At 39.5% G+C, this 21,718-nt stretch overlaps 1 protein-coding gene across 1 annotated transcript in view; it reads left to right on the plus strand.

Annotated features, from left to right (window-relative positions):
• The window catches only part of WDR64 (WD repeat domain 64), a 77,040-nt gene that overhangs the window by 31,152 nt on the left and 24,170 nt on the right, over window positions 1–21,718 (plus strand). The window contains 4 exon segments of the mRNA XM_056344681.1: window positions 2,798–2,937; window positions 20,085–20,097; window positions 20,100–20,151; window positions 20,153–20,202. Coding sequence (XP_056200656.1) covers window positions 2,798–2,937; window positions 20,085–20,097; window positions 20,100–20,151; window positions 20,153–20,202 — 255 coding nt within the window.

The raw sequence follows: 21,718 nt of genomic DNA on the forward strand, positions 1-21,718 counted from the left end.
GAATGCTAAGCTAAGCCTAGCATTTTTCCATTCAAAAATGCTGTTGTGCTCAAGGAGGTTTCAACGGCACTGAAATGCAGGCATCTCAGCAGGTTTGTAATATCACACAAACTGCAAAACTGTGTAAGCAGGGGAGGCACTTTGACAAAGCATCACATGTTCAAAGACGGTATTGGAATCCATAACATCCTAGCTAGAATAAAGCTGTGGTCATAGAATCTGACTCTTAAAAAGAACCCTAAACATGCTTTCAGAATTATTTGTCTTGGTAGAGAGAACATGGAATTGAGCCCATTATTATTCAAACCATTGATTTCACAGACTCTTAAAAATTTTCTCTCAAATTTCTAGACAGATAATTCATCTTATTCAAGCTTGTCTTGCATGTGCTTAGTACCCCTGCCTTCTGTGTCAGGATTCTGAATCCCAGAGGCATATTTGGAGCACAGAGAGAATAAATGTTCCAGCCAATGTTCCAGTGAAGCAGTAAATGTTAGAGCCAATCTGGTGTTAGTCCAGAAAGAGCAAGCATGTCTTCTATAACCAAATCCACCGTTATCTCCACATCAGTAAAAGGATTGAAACTAATTCACTATTTCTCATGGGAAGCAAACAGTATTTTTAATATAGGGAAAGGTTTTCTTTCCTAATGACATTTGTTCCTCCTGTTAATATCTTAAGTAAATAACATGAATTAGTGATTCTATTCTTAAAAGAAACTCTCTGTGCCACAATTGAAGGGCACTATCCTCCTCTTCATTTGTCTGCCATCACCTCAGGAATATAAAGAACAGGGCAATTAGAAAGAGTAAGAAAGAACCTGTTCCTCAAAAGTGCAGCAAGTAGGTCGGATGAGTTGGGCAGATACTGCCAACAACTTCTACCTAGTTCACCATTGTTTTAAGACATGACATTTTCCATTTGGTGCTGCTAAGGGGCATGTTGTTGAAGCAGTGTCTATTCCCTCTGACATTATAACTGATCTCACCAGTCTTACTGGAGTCTTCTGTCTGCCATTTTTTGTGTCCTTCTGTCAACCTCATGGAAGGTCTGCAAGCTGAGTTTTACTCCCATGGTCTTATTTTTCAGTAACATATACTGGCCTGATGACAAGGTTTCTGCTAACCTGCCAGGCACGTCTGTGATGGCCTAAGGCAACATCTGAGGAAGTGAGCACGGGCCCGCTGTGTTCTGCTCCCCAACTCAAAGAGGCTTTGCAAACCACTTGTGCAATTACAGCCCTTGTAAGATACCTCCTGCCACGGTTACAGCACAGACAGCTCATCTCTAGGGCAGTTTTGCCTGAAAGTCACTGAATAACTGAAGTTACTGCCAGTCAGCTACTTATCCATGGCTCCCCTTTTCTGTGCAGATGTTATCCCTCCACTCTGCCAGTATAACTGTTTGCATGGTTGCATTCTCAATCACACTTGTGAAATGAGTAAGACATAAACCAAAATTACTTTCTGTTGTAGCTGTTTTAAGAGCAGATCCTTCCTCCAGCGAGCCTCTCTCATTTAGAGAGAAGCTACATAAACAGTGGAACCAATTTAACTGAGAGGGCAATAACGTTTAATGGAGGAAAAGGGAGATGGGGTGCTCCTAGATGAATCACCTATTGCTGTATTAAGAAGGAAAGGACTAGATTTCTGGAGACAGAGAGAGAGAGGGAAGGAGGGACTGACCAATGACCATCAGCTGAACAACCTTAGGGAAGATCCCTGGAGAGCAGACAGTTTTCTTTGCTAACAAAACTGAACTGAGCATTGTAGCCTTGAGGTTGAGTGAATGTCCTCCTGAGGCATGTACTTCCCAGTCGCTGTTTTTTTGGCTTTATGCACTTCACTTTAAGCTGAGAGAAAACTAAAATTCAAACTGAAGTCTAGGTGTAATGGGCTGTTTCGTATATTGTGTGTCAAAATAGTGTTCGGCTAACTGCATACTATTCATACAATTGCACTGTTTGCCAGGAATTGAAAGCTAACATATAAGTCAATTAATGTCAAATTTAAACTGGGCTCATGTTCTCTTAAACTCCTGTGAAAAATATGAAATATTTCAGTGCATTAGGTACAGCTGTGTTTACATCAGTATGTAGACCCAGTTTGCTAATACATTCTTAACATCTTTCTGTTTTGAAATATTTATGGAAACTATTACAAAAATTGTCCCCAAAAAATCACCTGTAATGCAGTCAAGGATTATTTCCTAAATTGTAGGTACACTTAATGTTTGAAAATACAAATAAATATGAAAGGCCTAATTCTAATTTACTTCAAGACACAAAATCACTCAACAGCACTTACTGTTTCTTAACTGCCCTCAACTTTCCTGCCTGTTCCCCTTCCTGTTCTGCATGCCCACCCTCTTCCACAGAGACAGTCATCCCTTCATTTCCTGGCTAAGTGGACCCAAAAATTGTTTTGACATTTTTCTAGATTAGGTCTTTGAAACAAAAAAAACCCCGAGCCCCAGCTCTATTTCTAATAAAGTGATCTGCTCCTATGGGACTAGCACAGGTAGTCACATCCAGTGTCCTTGACATTGCCCAAGCAAAATAAAAAGACTTCAAAAGGCGAATCAGTTATGTACTTTTAATACAAGTTAGGGGATAAGCGATGAAAACATAAGCTGGAATCCAGCCCTTGGAATAAAAAATTCACATCCTTATGTGGGAGTTGCCTATATGCAGAAAGCAGAGACTTATCAACACTAAGCTTTCCATTAGGAAGCTTATTTGTAATACCAGTGACTATTCAGTCGTTCTGACTACTGTTTTTTTTCCTTTTGCTTTCAGGTCATGACAAACTCCTTCATTTGTGACATCCTGCTATAAATAGTAGGCCTACAGAGGAGCTATCAGGACACCAATATAGTGTTGTGGACATTGTGACAAATAGAAAAGATCAACATGTTACGAGTCTCTCCTCTGCAAAAGTAAAACACTTTTCTAACTACATGGAAATCAGTGCTTTAAATGCAAGTAGGAATCCGGTTTTGAGTGAGTACCTCTGATAGTGTCTAGTCCTAATCTTATTGCTTCTCAGTTTGTTTATTTTAATAAAAAGGTGGAGTTTATCTTAAAATTTCCAAATTATTTTACATTGAGAAGCAAGAATAGAATGGAACTATTTGACATACTTTCTCTCTAAATGTGACAAAAGAATACTTACAATAGTAGATATTAACATTCCAGTAATTTCCATATTACTTTGGCAACTGCCAGAATTATAACATTACCTGTACCTGAATGCTTCATTCAGTAGCGATCACCTGCAAAAACTTCCTACAGCTTCATTTATCCTTCTCTCTGCCTGTCTGCCTACTAAATCCATAGGTGGAATTTTTCTTAAACTAGTGACTTTATATATCATGTTCAAATATTGACCTATTTCTGAATAATGTCTTTTACAAAGCTTACTGATCCAAAACTTTGTCCATGAACAGGATACTATCAAAATCAATACTAAAACTTCTTTAACCAAATACTGCAAGATTCTGCTGGAAATGGATGGGTTTCTTTTAAGTTATTGGTGGAATCATGGCATAAGTGGTTTATCTCATTTGTAAAAATGACACTGTTCAGGAGGGAATAAAAACTAAAAATATGTGCAAAAGTAAATGAGAAGGCCCTGAAGGAGTATTATGAATGGCTGTGGAGCTCTTTCAAGAGTGTTCTTATGCAATATTTTCAATATTCAGCAGTATCCAATATTTTCATTAAAATTTACAATGATGGAATAGAGAGCATGCATACTAAATTAGCTAGTTGCCCCAAACTAAGGGGCTGCAAATTAAGGCTGCAGGCCCTGCGCAGAAATATTAGAGCTCAGAATGGTCATTAAAATTGAAGGTATGTTCTGTGAAAAATACCTCCTATAAAGCAATAAGGACTTAATATAGTTAGTGTACTAAGATACCCATTTTTCTCAAAGGTTTCCACCTTTTTGTTGTGTTATGTAGGAAAGAGTATTGAGCTATTTATTCTGTCCATGCTGCTCCTCTGCCATAACTGTTTACCACTGCTCATTGAGGTGCCAGGAAAATGACACGTTTTCATGTCATTAACCCTATTCTTAAAATAACCCACACCCTTCTAAAAGTACTACTAGCTGAAAATAAGTCATCAGAAATCTCCCATCTTCACATAATCCTGGAGCCATAACCATTCCCCCTTCCTCACTTCTATAAATCTATACATGTGTGTTCTATAGACAGCTCTGTACGTTGCTACAGGCATACCATTACTGCTGAATTAAGGAGGGGTTTGACAGATAGCCTGCAAGCTATACATGTAGGAAAAATGGAATAAAACATAAGACATGTCTTAAGGGGAATGAGTGTACACAAATATATTTATAGAAAAGCAACTAAGTATGAAGTCCCTAGGGCAGTTAATGACCAGAAGATCTCTTTAGGTCCCTTCTGGATCTTTCTGTGATTCAATACAATGACTCAGAGGGAAGCAAAATCTGCTTTACAAGTCTCCAAGTATGTGGACACCTGATCTTAACTAGAAGTAGCCAATGACATCAGTAAGATCATTCATGCCTGAAAATGAATACGTTTTAATTAAAAGCTATATGTCTTTAAACAGCAATGTGAGTTATATAACAGAAATTACACTTAAAAAAAAAAAAAAGATAGATAAATTCCTAGACTTTCAAAAGTCAGGTAAGTCTTGCAGTATTAGCTGAAAACTGTGTCAAAAAAAAAAAAAAGGGGGATCCCTCACAGAGAAATCTAAAGGACTTTACAAATAAAGTGACGATCACTCTGTGCCTCAGAGAATCTACAATCTGTAGCTGATATGTGATATACACAATAGCAGAGGAAGCTCAGCTGTAAGAGGATTGCTTCCAACACAGTTAAAGCACATTTGTGTTTGTATATACAAGAACCAGGTATTATACAAAAGTGTGCAACTTCCCAGGGAAATTTTAATGTTATGTCAAACACATAATTTGTTTCCACCTAAAAAACAAAGACCAATTTGCTTTCCAATCTGCCTAGCATAAGAAAAACCAAAATAGTTTTCTCTGTTTTCATCTTTTAGTGACTGTGATATAGGAGGTTGCTAAAGCAAAACAAGGAGAGCCTATATATCTTCACTGAAAAGAAGTTAGAGATAGCAATGATCTCATGGAAGCGTTGCAACCAAGGGAAACAAAATGTCTTTATATTCAACAGATTTTGCATTAGCTATTTGACAGAATAGCAGAACCAGGGAAAAGCTTAGCAAAATCAAATTAATACTTTTTCTGGTCATTCCTAAAATTAAATTTAACGTAAAACATGTCAGATATTCATATTAAAATAAAAACTTTGTTATCATGCCATTTGTCAGCTAAAAATACAGAACAAGGTGAAAAGTGGAGACTACTCTTTTTTTAAAATAAGATTTGTAATTGTTATATTACCACATTTGAAGGCTCCGACTGACTTTATACTTTACACCCATATTTCTTGAACATTTCTTTAAACTTTTCTTAACATACTGTAAAGACATTTTAATGCTATATACGTTGTAAAGCTTCAAAACAGCATCGTAAAGATAAACCTAGGTCTAATGCACTAGGGAAATGTTGTCCTCTGATGACAGAAACTGAAAGAATGTTGTAGTATTTCTCCTGTCACTGTTGGGTTAAACACTATGTTTCTTAATTCTCACCAGGCATAGATGGTCCTTATTTTCTGATGTAAGTGGCTGTAGTGAGAAAGTTATAGTTTCACATGGTGGACCATCGTAACTTCTGTCAGAGAACCAGAGGAAGTTAAAGAAAGATGGGAAATTTTTATACATCATAGAAGAAGAACACAAAAACCTTTATGTGTCACAGTAGATAAACTTCTCACTACTTTTAGCTGTTCTTTAAAGGGCTTAAGAAGCAGGTGGTAGACAGATGATTTACTGAACTTTCACTACATTTGCTCTGTACTCACGAGACCTGGCCTTGGCATGAGCCATTGCTGTATTTTGTGGAATAATATGCATGTCAGAATTAAGAAACTATGTTGTATCTGTCCTTCTCTACTTCCAACACTTCTCTTCTAAGCAGACACGTGCTGATGATGTTCAGTTCTGTGGGCTCGTGGGCATCCCACATCTTTTCTGCTGCAAGCAGAGACTTTAATTGCTACAGAGATAGATTATGTCTGTCTGTTAAAATAAATACTTAAAATGTTTTAAGATTAGGGTGATATGTTAACTGTCTTTGCCTTTGTTACTGGCGCAAGGATCAGACAATGGGAAGGGCTTGACAGTGGGAATAGGGGATATTCCTGTGAAATATATTTAGGAACTTTTTAGAGAAAAAAATTTCCCAAACCGTTTTCTTGTTTAAGTTAGATTGCATATATTGCACTTCTGGCTTTCGCTCCCTAGAATTGTAACATGTAATTTCCTATGATCTGTTACATATTACTTTATGAAGAACAAGAGTTAGTGTTGGACAGATGGCTTTTAAGATATTATGTGAGCTACATTTGTGAGGACTAATACCCATGGAGGTAGAAAGCTAGAAAGTATATTCTTCCTGACTGTGTTTAAGAAAATCAAGTTGTCAATCTTTTGATACATTTTGTACATAATATTAACTTTCTGTATTAACAAAATGTAAAAATGTTTTAAAACAAGCATTCAAATAAAGAATTTTACTACCTTGCTTTGTGCTCATTTGACTCCAAAGGACTTTTAAGACTGAAAAGACATACACAGTTGTACTCACAAGAATATCACCACAGCCTATATACAATTTATTTATGCTGCAGAATTCAAAAGTAAAGGATCACATTGCCTTTTGGTTTCAGATCTGTGCTGCAGCAAAGGTTTGCAGCCTGAAGAAGTAACAGCTGAGTTAGGGCATTCCAAAACTCTGGTGAATGGTTTTAAAGGTACCACAAATGTTACACATCTTTTACAAAAGTACTAGGGGATTCAGTTGATGGTATTAACCTTAATCCCATGATATAAAGCATTAATGTATGCTTTAGTTTATACAGAAATCTAAAAATGAACGAAACCTACACCATGGTTTCACAGCACTAGTGCAAAAAATTAGAAATCACAGGGGATTTGTATTACAGTGGAAGATGATATACAAGATTATTAGCTCTAACAGTTTTAGCATCCAGAGCATGGAAAACAAAGAGTAGAGCCCAGGCGAAGGGGAGGGAGGTCAGAGTGTTAAGGAAGTATCAAAAGAAACATCTCGTGTGACACAATGGCCAAGGTCCAAAACAGATGTCTGTATGAAGAGAACAGCATGGTCACGCAGACCCGAAATCAAAAACTAAACCTCCATGAAGGAAAAGGTTTCTCTTTGTTTCTGAAGTGCAAGTGTTCCTCAGAACGAGTAAATTACTTGTAACTGCATGCTAGATTAAAGGCAATATTGCAGTTACGCAAGAAATGTAGGAAAGTATACATACATAAAAACTGTTTTGTATTGTGCCCATTTTTAAGATCTTCTCTTTAACCGTATGTCAAAAACTGTAAATAGAAATAAGTGAAAGATTTTTAAGAAAGGGTCAGTTTTAGGCACTGAAGGAGATTGTCCCAGTGCCGTGACTCAAATGAAGCAGTGCGTTGTTGCCTCCTTCTTTTAAGGCCTTCTAGCATATGTTCTATCTGCACTGTGTGCAAACAAGTGGTTTGATCATTGCCAATACTTCAGGTGTCTTCTGTGGCTGCATTTTTGCTTCTGAAATCTTCTTTTAATTTCATTTCCATGAGTTAGTCTTCTTCTTATGAAATAGAACTACGCAACTGTTTAAGCTTTTTGATCTGTGATGACTCGCAACAGTAAAAAAAAAAAGAAAGAAGGAAAGAAAAAAATATCTGATTGTCTGGAAGTCCAGTTCTGGAATACGCCAAGGATCAAGCAGACCTACAGAATACTTGTTTTATTCAGGTTATTTTTGAGATGCATGTGCTTTATTTTTGAGGACTGTTCTGCTTGCGTTTCATGTGTTGCTGGATGGTCTGACTGGATTTCGGTTGACCTCTTCTGACGCTGCCCAAGTCTGTTCACGTGACTTCACCTTGTGAGTTAGGCGTTTCCAAAATTACAGAATACTCAGCAGGTCACTTGTGTCTACAGAGAAGTCCCATGTGTGTGTGGTAGGGGGAGGATGGAGGGAGGGACAGAGAGAGCGAGGAGAAAGGTGGAGCAGAGCTGTGAAAGGGCTGGGTCTGATGGGTTTGGGCAGGCCTTGGAAAATGCAGATCTCCAGCATAAAGAGGCTTACCATCTCAGACAATCTACTTTAAAAACCCACTTTTCTAAGTAGAAGACTAACCTCTATGTGCACTGAACCCATGCTCAGTCCCACTGAAAGTTACACAAGCTGAAAGCCCCTGATTCTGTAAATTAGTAACCACATAAACAAAGATTGAAAATACCGCGGAAACTGCATGAGGCACATTCATTCAGCAGAGTACAGTTTAACCTTTATTTATTATGCTAAATGTGCAACCCACCTCCTGAACGAACAGGAGAATTTGACTGACAATTGTTTTAACATAGGCCTTGCTACACTGTGTGTTGCCATTAAATTGCTGAAAAGGAAATGTGAGGAGTATGTGGATTATTCTCTTTAAATTAGATTTTTATGCACTGCAGTCTTTATTATGATAGCTCATAACTTCAGGCTGTCTAACCTGCGAATTTCAAGAACTCTGTCCAGCTCTCTCATTCTGGTGCAAAACCTGGCTGCATCCCTGCTTGGTGTTAGTGTAAGGACCAATGTGCACACCATTCTCTTGCACCTTAAATCCCAGCATGTAATCTCCACTGAAATGGACCCAGGCATGAACAAAACAGCGATTCACAGCACTGTTGGTCCAGGTTGCCATCCAGATTATCAGGGAGCAAGGACTCTGGAATGAACTGCATCACACCATTGCTTCGGAGTACTATACAGTTGGAATATAATGGTAAAATCTACAGGTACCATTGGGGCACTTGATCTGAGTACTCTGGTCAAGGTTAGTTCTAGGGATTGTGCTCTCAGCACTGCCTGCTGTAAAACAAAAATAATCGGACACTCACATATTTGAAATCAATTAATCTTGTTTCTGCCGGTCCCCCTGTATATAAGGTAATCTTAAAGGAGATCATTGTTTGTCTAATGCTGTAAACTAAGTATAAAAGTCAGAATTACAGCTGTACTATTATAAAATTAATCTGGATGATATTGGTATAGCTATTCTTCAGGAAACAAACAACAAGATCACTTTGGCCATCCTTCATTCTTAACCAGTCAAAATGGTGTTACGCAATCTAATGCATAGGCAGCTGGAGGTAGGTCTGGATCTTTCTACAGTCTCTTCTAAAAGGAGAGCTGCTGGCAAAATCTGGTATGTATATGCGTGGCTTCTTGGTTTGCAAGGAGGAAAATAGTCACTGCCAGTGCTGAATTAGACACCAGCTCTCAAACCTTTCTAGAATCATGAGTTGATGATGTAAAATGATCATCAGTCAAACACATCCAGGGAAAGAAAAATAGGATCAAGGGTTTGGCTTATTCTTCCCTAGATCGGTTCTTCTTGTCAGCATGGGAAACATCTGCTGCCTGAGCAGTGCTGTCTTCTTGCAGCACTTTGGGGTTTTTTGTGGTAGACCTCAATAGATCTGCAGAGGGAGTGCACTCACCTGGGTGTTCAAAATCCGTACCATATTTGGTGGCAGACAAGCCCAGGACATATTGCACCAAAACTTGGAACTTGTGTGAATTGTTTTGAGCAGACTTCTTTGTTTACACTGGGGCATCTGGGACAGTGTGCAATGCAGTTTTCTGGAAAACACTGAAGAAATCTTCTCCGATATTTATTTTAAGTGAAAACAGATTGCCCTGAGCCAGTAATAGCAAAACAAATATTATTATGGCAACAATTGAGAAACTATTTTGGAATTTGAATTCAAATGATAGTTCCATTTAAGAAAATTAAGATTCCTTAAACTAGTCTAGCACATAAGCACTTTGTTTGCGCCAATACTATAAAGACTTTTTGGTGGAACAAATTATTAGCAGGCTGCTGTCAGGCAGCTATTTTAAAATGATGTATATATTGAATCCTTTTATCACAGAAGTTAAACTTGCTTTCTTGGTTTTATAATGTAAGAATATCTACAAATTAGGCACAAATTAGGCAAAGTCGTAGATTTGTAAATGGTTTCTATATGTCCTTTCGTCATTTGAATTAGTATTTCCATAGCAGTGACACTGAAGAAGAGGTGAGGGCCAAGGCAGGGATTGTCATAATCCCATGCGCTGGACTTGCTTCAGAATATATTATTCCTGGAAATTAATTTGTTCCTGATCTTCCAGGTTGTGAAGACCTTAAAGGTGACAGTGTGCATAGGTGCAATTACAGCTGTAGTCCACAGCTGTGTCTTTTTCTTCCGCTGTTCAGCTAAGTGACTTTACTAGAAGATCTGAAATACTGTTGTGTCCTACTTGTTCCTCATCATAGGAACATGTTTCAAATCGTGTGTTGAGATTTCCCACAAACACAAACTATTCTGTGTTAAATTATATGCCACAGACCAACAGGAACCACATTCATCACAACTACACTTACAGTGTGTCTGTCCTGACTTACGTTTTGGTGGAAAATATTTCCTGAAAGGAAATACCGTTAAATTTGTTTGAAAGTATTAACTTGTCCTGTGTGTCATTGCACTAAAATACAGACTCAGGTGTTCACACAGTACGTGGATTCTTTGATAAAGGGTCAGCATGTTGCAGTTATAAATTAGGTTATTGGCATGGAAGTGAAAGTGTATGTATTTAACTGTAAATACAAATGTATGTAACTCTTTGATGGGAATTATTCTGCAGACACCAGTGACCCAGTTTTCAGGAAACATTTTTTCCAAACTGGCCGCAACAGCCTATTCCCTTGTTTTATGGCTGTAATTTCATTAATACATATAATTTGGGAGTTATAAAAAGAGGAATGAGTGATGCATTTCCCACTGTTACTGTTTTACACCTTTTCCGTAGGTCTGAGGGAGTGCAAAGTAAAATAATATCGCTTATTCTAGCACTGAAGCAATATCTTTTTTATTGACAAGAAATGCTTGTAGAATATGTAAGTCCTTTAAAAAGTGATATCCTTGGACTTGGAATTACAGCTAAGCAGCATCCTTGGATGTTTCAGGATACACTAGATAGACAGTGACCCATGACACGAGTTGGATGTTTAAAGCCAGGCAAGGCAAGAGTGCTCTGTATAAAGGCACTTGATCTGGCTGGTTACTACGTTGGCACTACAGCATTTTTCTACAAATACCAATAAGGTAATTTAATAGAAATTGCTAGCCTTTTTGTAAAACGGGCCCAATCAGCTGAAGAATTACTTCTATGGAATGTATGGTGCTATGAAAGCGATCTGTGAGGTAGAGAAATAACGGAAAACTGACCTGACACTCCAGCCTAGATAGAAGCCTGCTGCATAGGATATCTCCCTGGGTTTATTTTTTCCCTCTCCTTCATGTCACTCATCCCTTCATTGCCCTTTCCTCTCTATAGTTAGTTTGTCCATTCTTATTCTTGTCCTGCAGCCTGAAGCATTTATTGCTTCATTTTTTCCATGTGACAGAACTCTTTGAATGCATTCAGGAAACATCAAGGAAAAAAAAACCCAACCCACCCACTCTTGGTGACAGAGGCTATTAAACCTGGAGCTGTGGCAGGAAGCAGGTCATTATCTGAAAGATGATCTCACACTCATAGCACTCCGTGGAAACCAGATTAAGGCCAGTGGCAGAAACCAGAGCAGCCTGCGTAGCCCTTGTACCGAAAGGCTGTGAAGCAGTGACAGCTGCTCGCTCTGCCTTCGTGCCTGGTGGGAATTCACAGCTGGAACAGTGGAGGCTACAACTTCATGTCTTGCCTGTTGGAGTTGTCAATGGAAGTCAGTAAGCCAAAATTTGCAACACCGGTCGTTCCATTGATGTTACCAGAACACTTCCAGTGGCGGGGTTGGTTGAATTAGACCACTTAAGTGAGTCAAGTGAGCAAGGTATGAGCCTGTAGGCTTCAATGCATAAAAACAGCCTCAGCTTTGTTTGATGATCAGGAGGGCTAGGGTAAGGAGTATATTCCCAGCCTTTATACCGCTGCACAGTATCATTTGTAAAAGCACAAACCCTTTAATTTCAACCAGTGAAGGGAATGTTCTTTGGTCTTTTTCTCTTTAAAAGTAATTTCTTTTTTTGGCAGCTAATACCAAAAGAGCAATGCACACATTTACACGTGGCAGGAGAGTAGTGCAATGACCTGGGTGATTTCTCACACCTCCATTCTGGGGCATGCCCGAGTTTCATCCCATTCATAATTTCTTCAAAATCTGATGCAGCCAATTTGATGCAAACATATAAAAACCTCCTTCCTGAAATCTGTCCATACTAAACTTTGTTATATGTATGTTAGTTTTATTCCTACAGAACCCAAGCGCAGATTTTTAGTGTTTCAGGGAGAATAAAGGGAGGTAAGGTACGTTATTATTCTGACTTTTGCAAATGTACTCAGACCTTAATGTTATCAGTCTCCGGTCCTCTCTCTCCAGATCTACTTAAAGGCAAACTGGCTATGCGATATTCCAGTGGGAAGTCATAAATATCTTTTGCCTGTCTGGAACTGAGCAGGTGATTGTATCAATGCCTGTGTAGGTTGGTGTGGATGTTTATCAGACCTATTTTGAAAGCACAAGACATTGCTTTGAGGACATGTTTGTAATACGGTCATTTGTCTTCCCAAAAAATGAGAGCAGCTGCTCTGGAAGCTCAATGTTTAATTTATGTCAAACCATTGCTAATCACGGCTGTTACTGGAATGTATTGTATATCAACAATATTAAATTTAATCTAGATAATTTGAAAAAGAAGCATTTGGGAAATCTACTCCAGTCATCCGTCACAGAAATTATGTGGCCATGTCTGTATCAGATACATTTTTATTATGCTGCTTTGAAAGTCAAAGTTAATCCTTCCCTTGCTGCTGTGCTTTTATTCTCTTTGTTTTATTTGCTAGTCCCAGATATGAAAAATTTTATTCTCCTCTTATACTACATAATTCTTCAAGAACATTGAATAACCTTCTTCAGGCTTTTCATGTAACAACCAATTTTCTGTATTTCCTGTCCCATTTCCCATTATTCAAATTACTTTGTGTCTCAGGTAGTTCGCAAAAAAACTCCTACAAAATTAGCCTACAGAAGAGAAGACTCAAGGGAGAGCTCATCAATGTATATAAATACCAGAAGGGAGGGTATAAAGAACATAGTGCCAGGCTCTTTTCAGTGGTGCCCAGTGACAGGACCAGAGCGATGAAAACTGAAACAGTGGAGGTTCTGTCAGGAAAACTTCTTTTACTGTGAGGGAGACCCAGCACTAGCACAGGCTGCCCAGAGAGGCTGTGGAATCTCCATCTTTGGAGATACTCCAAATCCATCTGGACATGGTCCTGGGCAACCTGCTTTAGGTGGCACTACTTGAACAGTGGGGTTAGACAGATGCTCTCCAGACATCCCTTCCAACCTCAGCTGCTCTGTAATTCTGTGATTCTGTGGAAAAGTAAAATTACTTCAAATGCGAGGTCTAAGGTGAGAGCATCATTCGAAGATTGGTTGAAGATTGACAGGAGGAACCTCACTTTTTTTTGAGCTTTTCTGATGCAGGTGTTCATGGGCAGTCACTTCTGTCCTACACCTCTACCTTCCTGTTCCTGACCCACACACCATCTCAGTGTCCACTGAAACTGTTCTCCAGAGGTGTTGAGGGGTTATTTTATCATTGCATAGGAGGTCAAGTAGGTCTCTTGTCAGCATACCCAGCACACCATGCAGAGACAGATATACGCTCTCCGTCATTGCACAGCACCCAGTAAATACCCCTCAGGCTCACTGCTATATAATTAGACTCACTATCCGTTTGATTTCTTTCCAGCATTCCTCCATGTCTGGAAAAAGGAAAGTAACCTTATATATTACCAGGTTAATGGTACTGTCTGAGGAAGTGATTTGAAATGTTCATAATTTTGAACTTCGCCGAATTACTCTCTCAATAAGGCACTAGTTATAGTACCATCTGCTGCACCACGTTGCATTAATATGCTTAGAGTTAAATCCTCCATGCCTTAGCCTCACAAGTAATCCCATTGACATCAATTTGTTCCTAAGTCTTCTAATAACTACAGGGAGTTGTACTTTGCAGGATCACCTTCAGGGATCACAAGACACACAACGGCACTCTCTGCAGATAACTTTATTAAATAACGCAGCAAGCAGAACTGCAGTTTGACCTCTACTTCATGCCTGGGGATTTTTGTCTTTGAGGGCTAGAATGTTCTGTATGAATTTGTAAATTTTTTCACTTAGACCGTAGAGCCTTCAGTGACCCCCTGAAAAAAATTGAGCAGCGTAGCAAATAAGGGCAGATAAACTAAACACTTCAACAGAAAATCAGCTTTAATTGTTGCTTACTCTTCCTGTCTATGCCTACAGCAAATGCTGTGGCTAGTGCGACTTCTCTCTGCTCCAAGAGTGGTTGGATTTTGGATATCCCTGCATGAGTATCTTCTCATAAATTGTTTTAAAGACTTGCAGCATCACAATTTTGTGAAACTGAGGAAAGTTGTGTGTCCTTTTTAAAAAAACAAATTTTCCTTAGCTTACAAAAAGTATCAGGAGTGTGTGAGAGTCTGGAAGTGCTAAAAGGAAGCTACTGTTTTCTCTTGAGAGTTCTTCAGATATTTTCTTTAGAGCAGTGTTTTAAGGTCACTTTCTTATTCTCAACTAGGGATAATTTAATGGAATTATCCTTTGCCGGGGGCAGGAAGGTATCAGCAAATCCTAGACTTCTTTAGTCCTTTTCTATCCCAGTTAATTACAGACAGAAAGGGGCAGAAGAGGATTCGCTTCATCCAAACTCAAAACATGTTTCCACAGTGGCCTCCTCATAACAACCTAGCAGGAGAGAACTGTTCCCAAATCTGAACTTTACTGCACTGAGAGCATGTAAAAGATTTATTTATCAGTTTTGTCTTGCCCTATTTCCCATCTTTGTTCTGTCTCCCTCTGCTGCTCCCATTTTTTAGTTGGTAAGGTGAATCTTTTGCTCTTTGTCTGTCTCTGTGTGTGAATTAAGAAAAATACAACAGAAGGGTGTTGCTGGTTTTACATGTTCATTAAACATTGGGTTTAGACCAGGTGGCAAATATAGTTCAGGCTTTTTTTTGTGTTCTGAGTTTTAGGGCTTGAAGGTGCTTGAGAGAAGTGTTTAAGTATGCAAATATGCACATTTAAATTTTTTAAGGGATCTCAGAAGGCTTTAGCAAGAACTCCCACTGAATTCTGAGGGATTTGGTTCCCAGTTTTGCTTACTGTCTGTGGAAATCCCATCTGTAACTATGTGGTTTTGCCATTGGGTTGAAAAATAAAAGACACAAGGAAGAGCACCCCGGAACAGAGGGAACTGATGCAGGTTGAGGTCCCGGAGGGGATAACAGGGTAGTTTGCTGAAGCTGTTGCAGCCGAGGTAGGGAAGAGAGGCAGCGTGCATTCCTCCAGTGCCCCTCTGTCCCTCTTCCCAGCTATGTGGAGGAGGCTGGCCACCATGTGGGAGCACAGGCAAGAATCCCTGCCCTGCTAACTCTTTAAAAAGGCATATCTGTGGGCTAAGGCCAAGTCTGCTAGCACCCAAACTGAATCAACAAGTCCTTCAAGAATAATGTAAGCCGGTGTGGTAGATACAATGTTGCTGTAAGTATAGCTCATCTTCTGCAAGGTGGAAATACCCGGAAGGAAAGAATTTGTTTCCAAAAGCACTTGAAGCTCCTTCTCTCCGCACTCAGCCTCCTCCATAATACATTGTTTTTGCTTGTGTATAGTCTGTGTTCCGTGAGCTCGGAATACGCGGTCTAGAAGCATTTTGCCATAAAGAACGCTTTCAGAGGGCTTTAGGGTTTCCTGCCATTTGCCAGGCTGCTGTGGGAAGTTCTTCAATAAATAAGTAGAACAATAAAGTTACTGTGAACAAAACATTCCCCAGGCAACTCCCCCTGATCTGCAAATGAGCACGCCTTCTGTTGCCGCTCCTCGCGCATGAATTCACGCACAGCCATGTGTGCTGATGCAGATGAACAGCGGTGACATCCTATCTCGCGGCCACGCTGGTGATGTCTTGTGGGGGGGTTACTCAGGCGGAACAGTGGTTTATGTCGTGTCCCCATCCCTGCCCACAGGCTGGGCAAGGAAGAAGGCCAGGAGGAAGGGAAGGGAGCTATGAATGCTGTGACATCTCCGGGGTTTTGCTGTCGCTTTAAGCACCTGCATTTTCTTTAATGTGGTACTGGCGTTAATAGCTAAACAAGCAGCAAGAAGTAGTGCAAGAGGCTCTTACTTATATTCACTTGTGCTGTAAACCCATCTCCTTATTGTTTTGAAAAAATGTCAGATTTATGTTTCAGTTGTTGACCAATTTCACTTGAATAGCCCATGAGATTATTAGAATTGTCCGGTTTCAGTTTTGTTTTGTACAATTTCACTAACTTTATAACAGATCTGGGTGTTGTTTATGAAAGCATCATTATACCTCTGTTCACTGACTTACTTTTTTCACCTGACCAGAGTATCTCCATAGGTACCTATCCCTGATTAACCTGCAGCTCTTACAGCTGTCTGTACACACTAATTGTGCCTGTGCCAGAGCTGAGCTGCAACATCGCCCTAACTTTCTCACCTTTCATCACCAATTCTTTCTATTTTTGCTGGTCTACTGTCAGCTGGATGAAGCTTTCATCATTTCTTCTATCCAACCGGATTTCCTTTTTCAAGCCTTCTCACTGCCTATTTCTTTCTTTGTATGCTTTAGAAATTGCATGTCTGAGTAAACTCCTGAAACGTAATCAGAAGGCTATCACAGGAACATGACGGAACGGTTCCTCTGACTCCGCACTGGCTCAGAGAAGAAGCTCTTTAGAGCCTTTTCCTTTTGAATTTTCCTGAAGATAAATATTCAGGAGACATTTTCTTCTACTTAAAATTCTGAAACAGTCATATTAACTTCTCTTTGGTGCCAGAGGTGGTCTGTTTAAACACTGGTTGATGCATCTGTTTCTTCCCGTCCTTTTCAGAATTTTGCTGGATCCCCTGTAACTTCCTTTAAAATCAGGTTCATGAAGGAAATTTCAATAATCTCAAAACCTGTGTATCTCCCTGAATAATTTCCACCCATTAATGTCTCCCTTATTTTTATTCTGCAGACAGTAAACAATTTTCTATTTGTTGGAGGCTTTTTTTGGACAACAATGTTTTTTCTAAGCTGAGATCTTCTTTTAAGTGGAAAAAAGAGAGAGACTTCCACATTTTATAACATCCAGAGTCACAAACGTTCATTCTCAATTGTACACTGTGTGTCTTTGGAGGAAATAATTCCTGGCAATTGCAATCAACTTGTCATAACATGAACATATGCACAAGTGAAGTCTTGCTCATTATCAAAAGCATTTTTAAGGACATGACATACTGCCTATGAATTCTGATGGGCACACGCTCTATTCAATGGAAAAACACATACATTTTATAATGAAGGGAACAGGCTATGATGAGGAAAGTTGAAATAGTCAAAACCAGTTCGTTATGTTTCAGACTATGATTTGCTGTGTGTCATTTGGGAAACAACTTGCTTTCTCTGTTTATAGGTGTGAAATAATTTTTTTGCCCTGAAATAGTTATATTTTAAAAAAAGAAAAAGTTTGAGTTTTACATGATCAAGTGGACAAGACACAAGTGGCACTCTGCAGATGTAAAATTATCTAATCCCAGACTTGCAGAGACAGTTATTTCTCAGGGATGTTCTAGGTTTTCAAAGATATTTTTTTTTATTAAAGGTGAGTAACATTATGGAACTGAATTTTCTGAGTTTTCAGCAGTGAATTTGATTGTAGCTGGTTTTTTTATGAGGCTGACAGATTGTTCCTGTTCTTTCCTCAGAGTTCTTCCCGTCAGATTTCTAGCTTGGCGTTAGGCAAGATGTGCTAAAAGCAAATCAAGTGTCTTTAACAATAATATAATCCATCTCTATTCTACCAGTCACCAGCATTTCTAGGTCAGTAGCACCCTGACTGTGCTGAATTTGAGTTACGCATCAGACAGTAGTTTCTAGCATTTCTGATATAAGACTGGCTGTAAAGTAATTTCCTGAGGCATAACTTGTTAATGGCCTTATAAGTAGCTCATGTCGTTAAAAATGTTATTAAATCCTATGACAGTGTCCGAGAGAGCTCTACAGTCTTTGTTCTGGCTAATCTCTTTTAAGTTTTTCTAAGGTGCTGCTATCTAATGTATCGGTCAGAAATGAAAACCAGGTAATTTTTTTTCAGAGATTTCAGAAACTTCCAGTCTTGCTCTTCCAATTCTACATGCTTTTTTCTGTCGCAATGGTCATCAGTTATGAACAGATGCTCATGCCGGTTTCAAGAGGCTTACTGGATGGTCTTTCCACAACGGGCAAGTGAATGTACCAACACAGCCGCTTTTACCTGTGGGCAAATTAAGTAGGTCTTCAGGAATATAATGGAAGAATCTGCCCCGAGTCTGTCAGCTGCAGACCTCTCTGGACTTGGACCTGCCTTTACCGTAACGTTTGTCATCGCACAAGAGATCCTGGGATGAATCAGAGAAATGGCAGTGGATTTCCCGAGGATTTCCCCCGCCACCTCCCCTCTTCAGATCTCCCAAAATTATCGCTCTTTCAGAGAAACAGCAGCCCAGCCCCAGTCAGGGCGGGCTGGCTGCCTCATGCTTCCTGGACAAGGCTGTGATCCTGCGTCAGGATCACCTAAGAAAAGCCACTGAGATCTCAGCTGAGTGACAAATTAAGAAAAAAAACTGGGAGAGGAAGACCTCCAGGGACGAGCACAAGAAGCAGAATTATTCATGTGAAATTTGTCTGAGACACAGCTCGGTTATCCAATCCAGCTGAATATTTCACAGGGTTGTCCTGACATGTTTTATGGACTTACATTATATGGAGCATTTCATCCAAAGATTCAATGGTTTTTGTCAATGCCCACAACACTCCTGGTACTGATGGCAGCATTGTACTGACAAGCATCTTTGTGTCAAAAAGCCTAATTAAAAATCCAGCCCCACCTTTTAATAACACAGCTGAATGGATACAAATAACTTGCACAATTGCCTATATAAAATTCACCACGGTTTTGGCAGCTGAATAAAAATTGCAGGCAGATGCAATGAGAGAATAACTTTTGAGAGCACAGTAAGATTATCTTCCAGAAAAATACACTGCACTAAAAGCCATGGGACCTGAGAAATTAAGTCATGATTTCTTGCAGGATTAAGAGCAGTTTGCATCGGATAGCAGTAAGTTCAACACAGCTTTTGATCAGGCAGGACACGTAAGTGTTGCTAACATATATTTATTGATGAGTAATTCTAGAGTTTAAAGCACGTGCTGTATTTTCCATTGAAACTGAAAGTAAGAGCAAATATATCTAATATATCTAGTGCTCCTTACAAGATAGTACCTCAGCTGTGGTCAGCAAGATTTGCTTTTGGAGAGTACAAGAACCATATATGCATAAAAGTGATTTTCTGCAGTGTCCTGATCCTGATTTGCTCCAACATCTGCTGTCAGTCAAAGATTTCAGGAATTCCTTTATCCAGAACCCTCTGGAATTTATCTTTGTCCTGTTGCACACCATTTGATAGTCTAGTTCAAATGCAAACTTTTAGACTATTATGTGACTGAAAAGTATGACACAATGGAGTCATCTTTTCATTACGGAGTAGAACCAGTTCCCAGTAGATCTTGTTCCGCTGTAGACTTGTCAGGTCAAGCTTACAAAACTCAGACCTTCTTGTGCTTTTTCTTCTTAGTAAAATGGGGATAAAGATACCTTTGATATTTGTCTTGCTTATTTTGGGGTGTACAATGTATAACAACGTGATTGTCCTTGGAGGCTATAATATTACTGTCAGAGAAACAAAAAGTAGTTGAAAATCCAATCACAACACCACAGTACTAGATTTTCTCCCCTCTCTCTCCTTCTAGATTTTTAGAGTGTGGATATACAGCCCCTTTCACTGCTGCAGGTATTCCGTGACAATCAAGGGAGTCCTGGAGACCTTTGCCGTGGTATTTGACAGTGCTCGTGGCACACTTATCACTGGCATGTTATTGCAGTTGGTGTCTGACAGCATGCCCCATCTCCTAGAATGCGATTTCCTTTATGATTACATATGGCTGAAGTTGAGTACAGGAATAATGTATATGAGATGTACAGAATACTGGAAGGTAAGGGTATTTGCACATTAAGACCATTTTAAAACGGGTCTTCTTATATATGGTGCTAATTTCAATGTATGCTGCATGGGAGTTAACAGCAGGAACCAGGGGAAATGGGAAAGGCTTCTCTGAAGGCAAATGGAGCTTTCCTTAGAAAAATTAAACTACAGATATTGTTCTGTAGCCTTGTCATTTCTTGAAAGCTACTAAGCTGCTGATCTTCCCCTAACTATTCCTCTAGCACCCTCCTCCCATTTGGGGGGCAAAGCAGCGAAGCATAGCCTCTGTGGAGCCCTCACGAGTGTATTCAAACCCCTTATTTAACTCAGTAGCTGCAGAGAGCCCCACAAACTGTGGTGACAACAGACATGCTGCCCAATTGATCAGGAACAAAATATGGTGGGAACTCATCCCGAGGTTTCTAGGCTCCTTTTCCTGACTGGCAGCTGGGACCCTGGAACCTCTGAGGGACAAGAGCTTTGCAGGTGTCACTGAGGACATTAACCTTCTGTATCTAAGGCAGAGACTGGAAATCGGCAGGGTTTGTCTGCCCCAGAGACATCGTGACTGAAAAAAATGAGCTTTGAACCTGTTCTGGGGCTACAGAGGCCTGAGAAATACCAGGCAAATAAGGTCTTTGGAGACAGCTTTTTCTGTCCTTGGATTAGGAACAAGAAACAAAGCTTGTCACATTTGAGAAGATGAATGTGAAACATTTTGTTTTCAGTGACCTGGTAGTTTCTGCCGAATCTTTGTGCCAACAAACTTATGCTAGAAGCCTAAATATATACACTGGACTGGAGTCCACAAAACATTATATGTATTTAGGCATTTGGTAAGCGCTGCAAAGCTTAAGAAACTTCAGCTTCTACGTCTTACTTAAAAAATGCCAAGATTATTAACCAGTCTAGTTTTTAAAGATTTTTAATCACTAAAGGATACAGATACAATCTTCAGTTCAAATTTAAGTCAGTGAGATTTTTAAGGCTTAGTAATATAGGGATTTTACACGGATAAATCCTTGACAAAATGAGGTAACTTTGCCCTTATAAACAATGATTGGAGCAGCGCCTAAATATCTGTAAAAATCTGGTCCTGGACCCTGTTAATGATTCCATTAAAAGGCTAAGTGGGTGTCTTCTTGCCCCTGAAAAGGGCAACAGACTGTGGCTATATGTAGGCAAATTCATTCTCATTGCTATGTACCCGGCTTTACAGAGGAGATTTTCAGTTATTAGTTCACTAACATCCTATAAATCACGGCTCACCTTCATGCTTCATTTGAATATTGCCGTAGCTTTCCTTCCGTGCCTTTTTCCAAGCTGCTGCTGGCCTCTGTGCCTGGACTTACGCCAAGTGTTAGGCAATTTCATCCTTAGCTGCAGACTCACTGCTGGCTG

Source organism: Falco biarmicus, chromosome 6, assembly GCF_023638135.1.
Source record: "Falco biarmicus isolate bFalBia1 chromosome 6, bFalBia1.pri, whole genome shotgun sequence".
Lineage (NCBI taxonomy): Eukaryota > Metazoa > Chordata > Aves > Falconiformes > Falconidae > Falco > Falco biarmicus.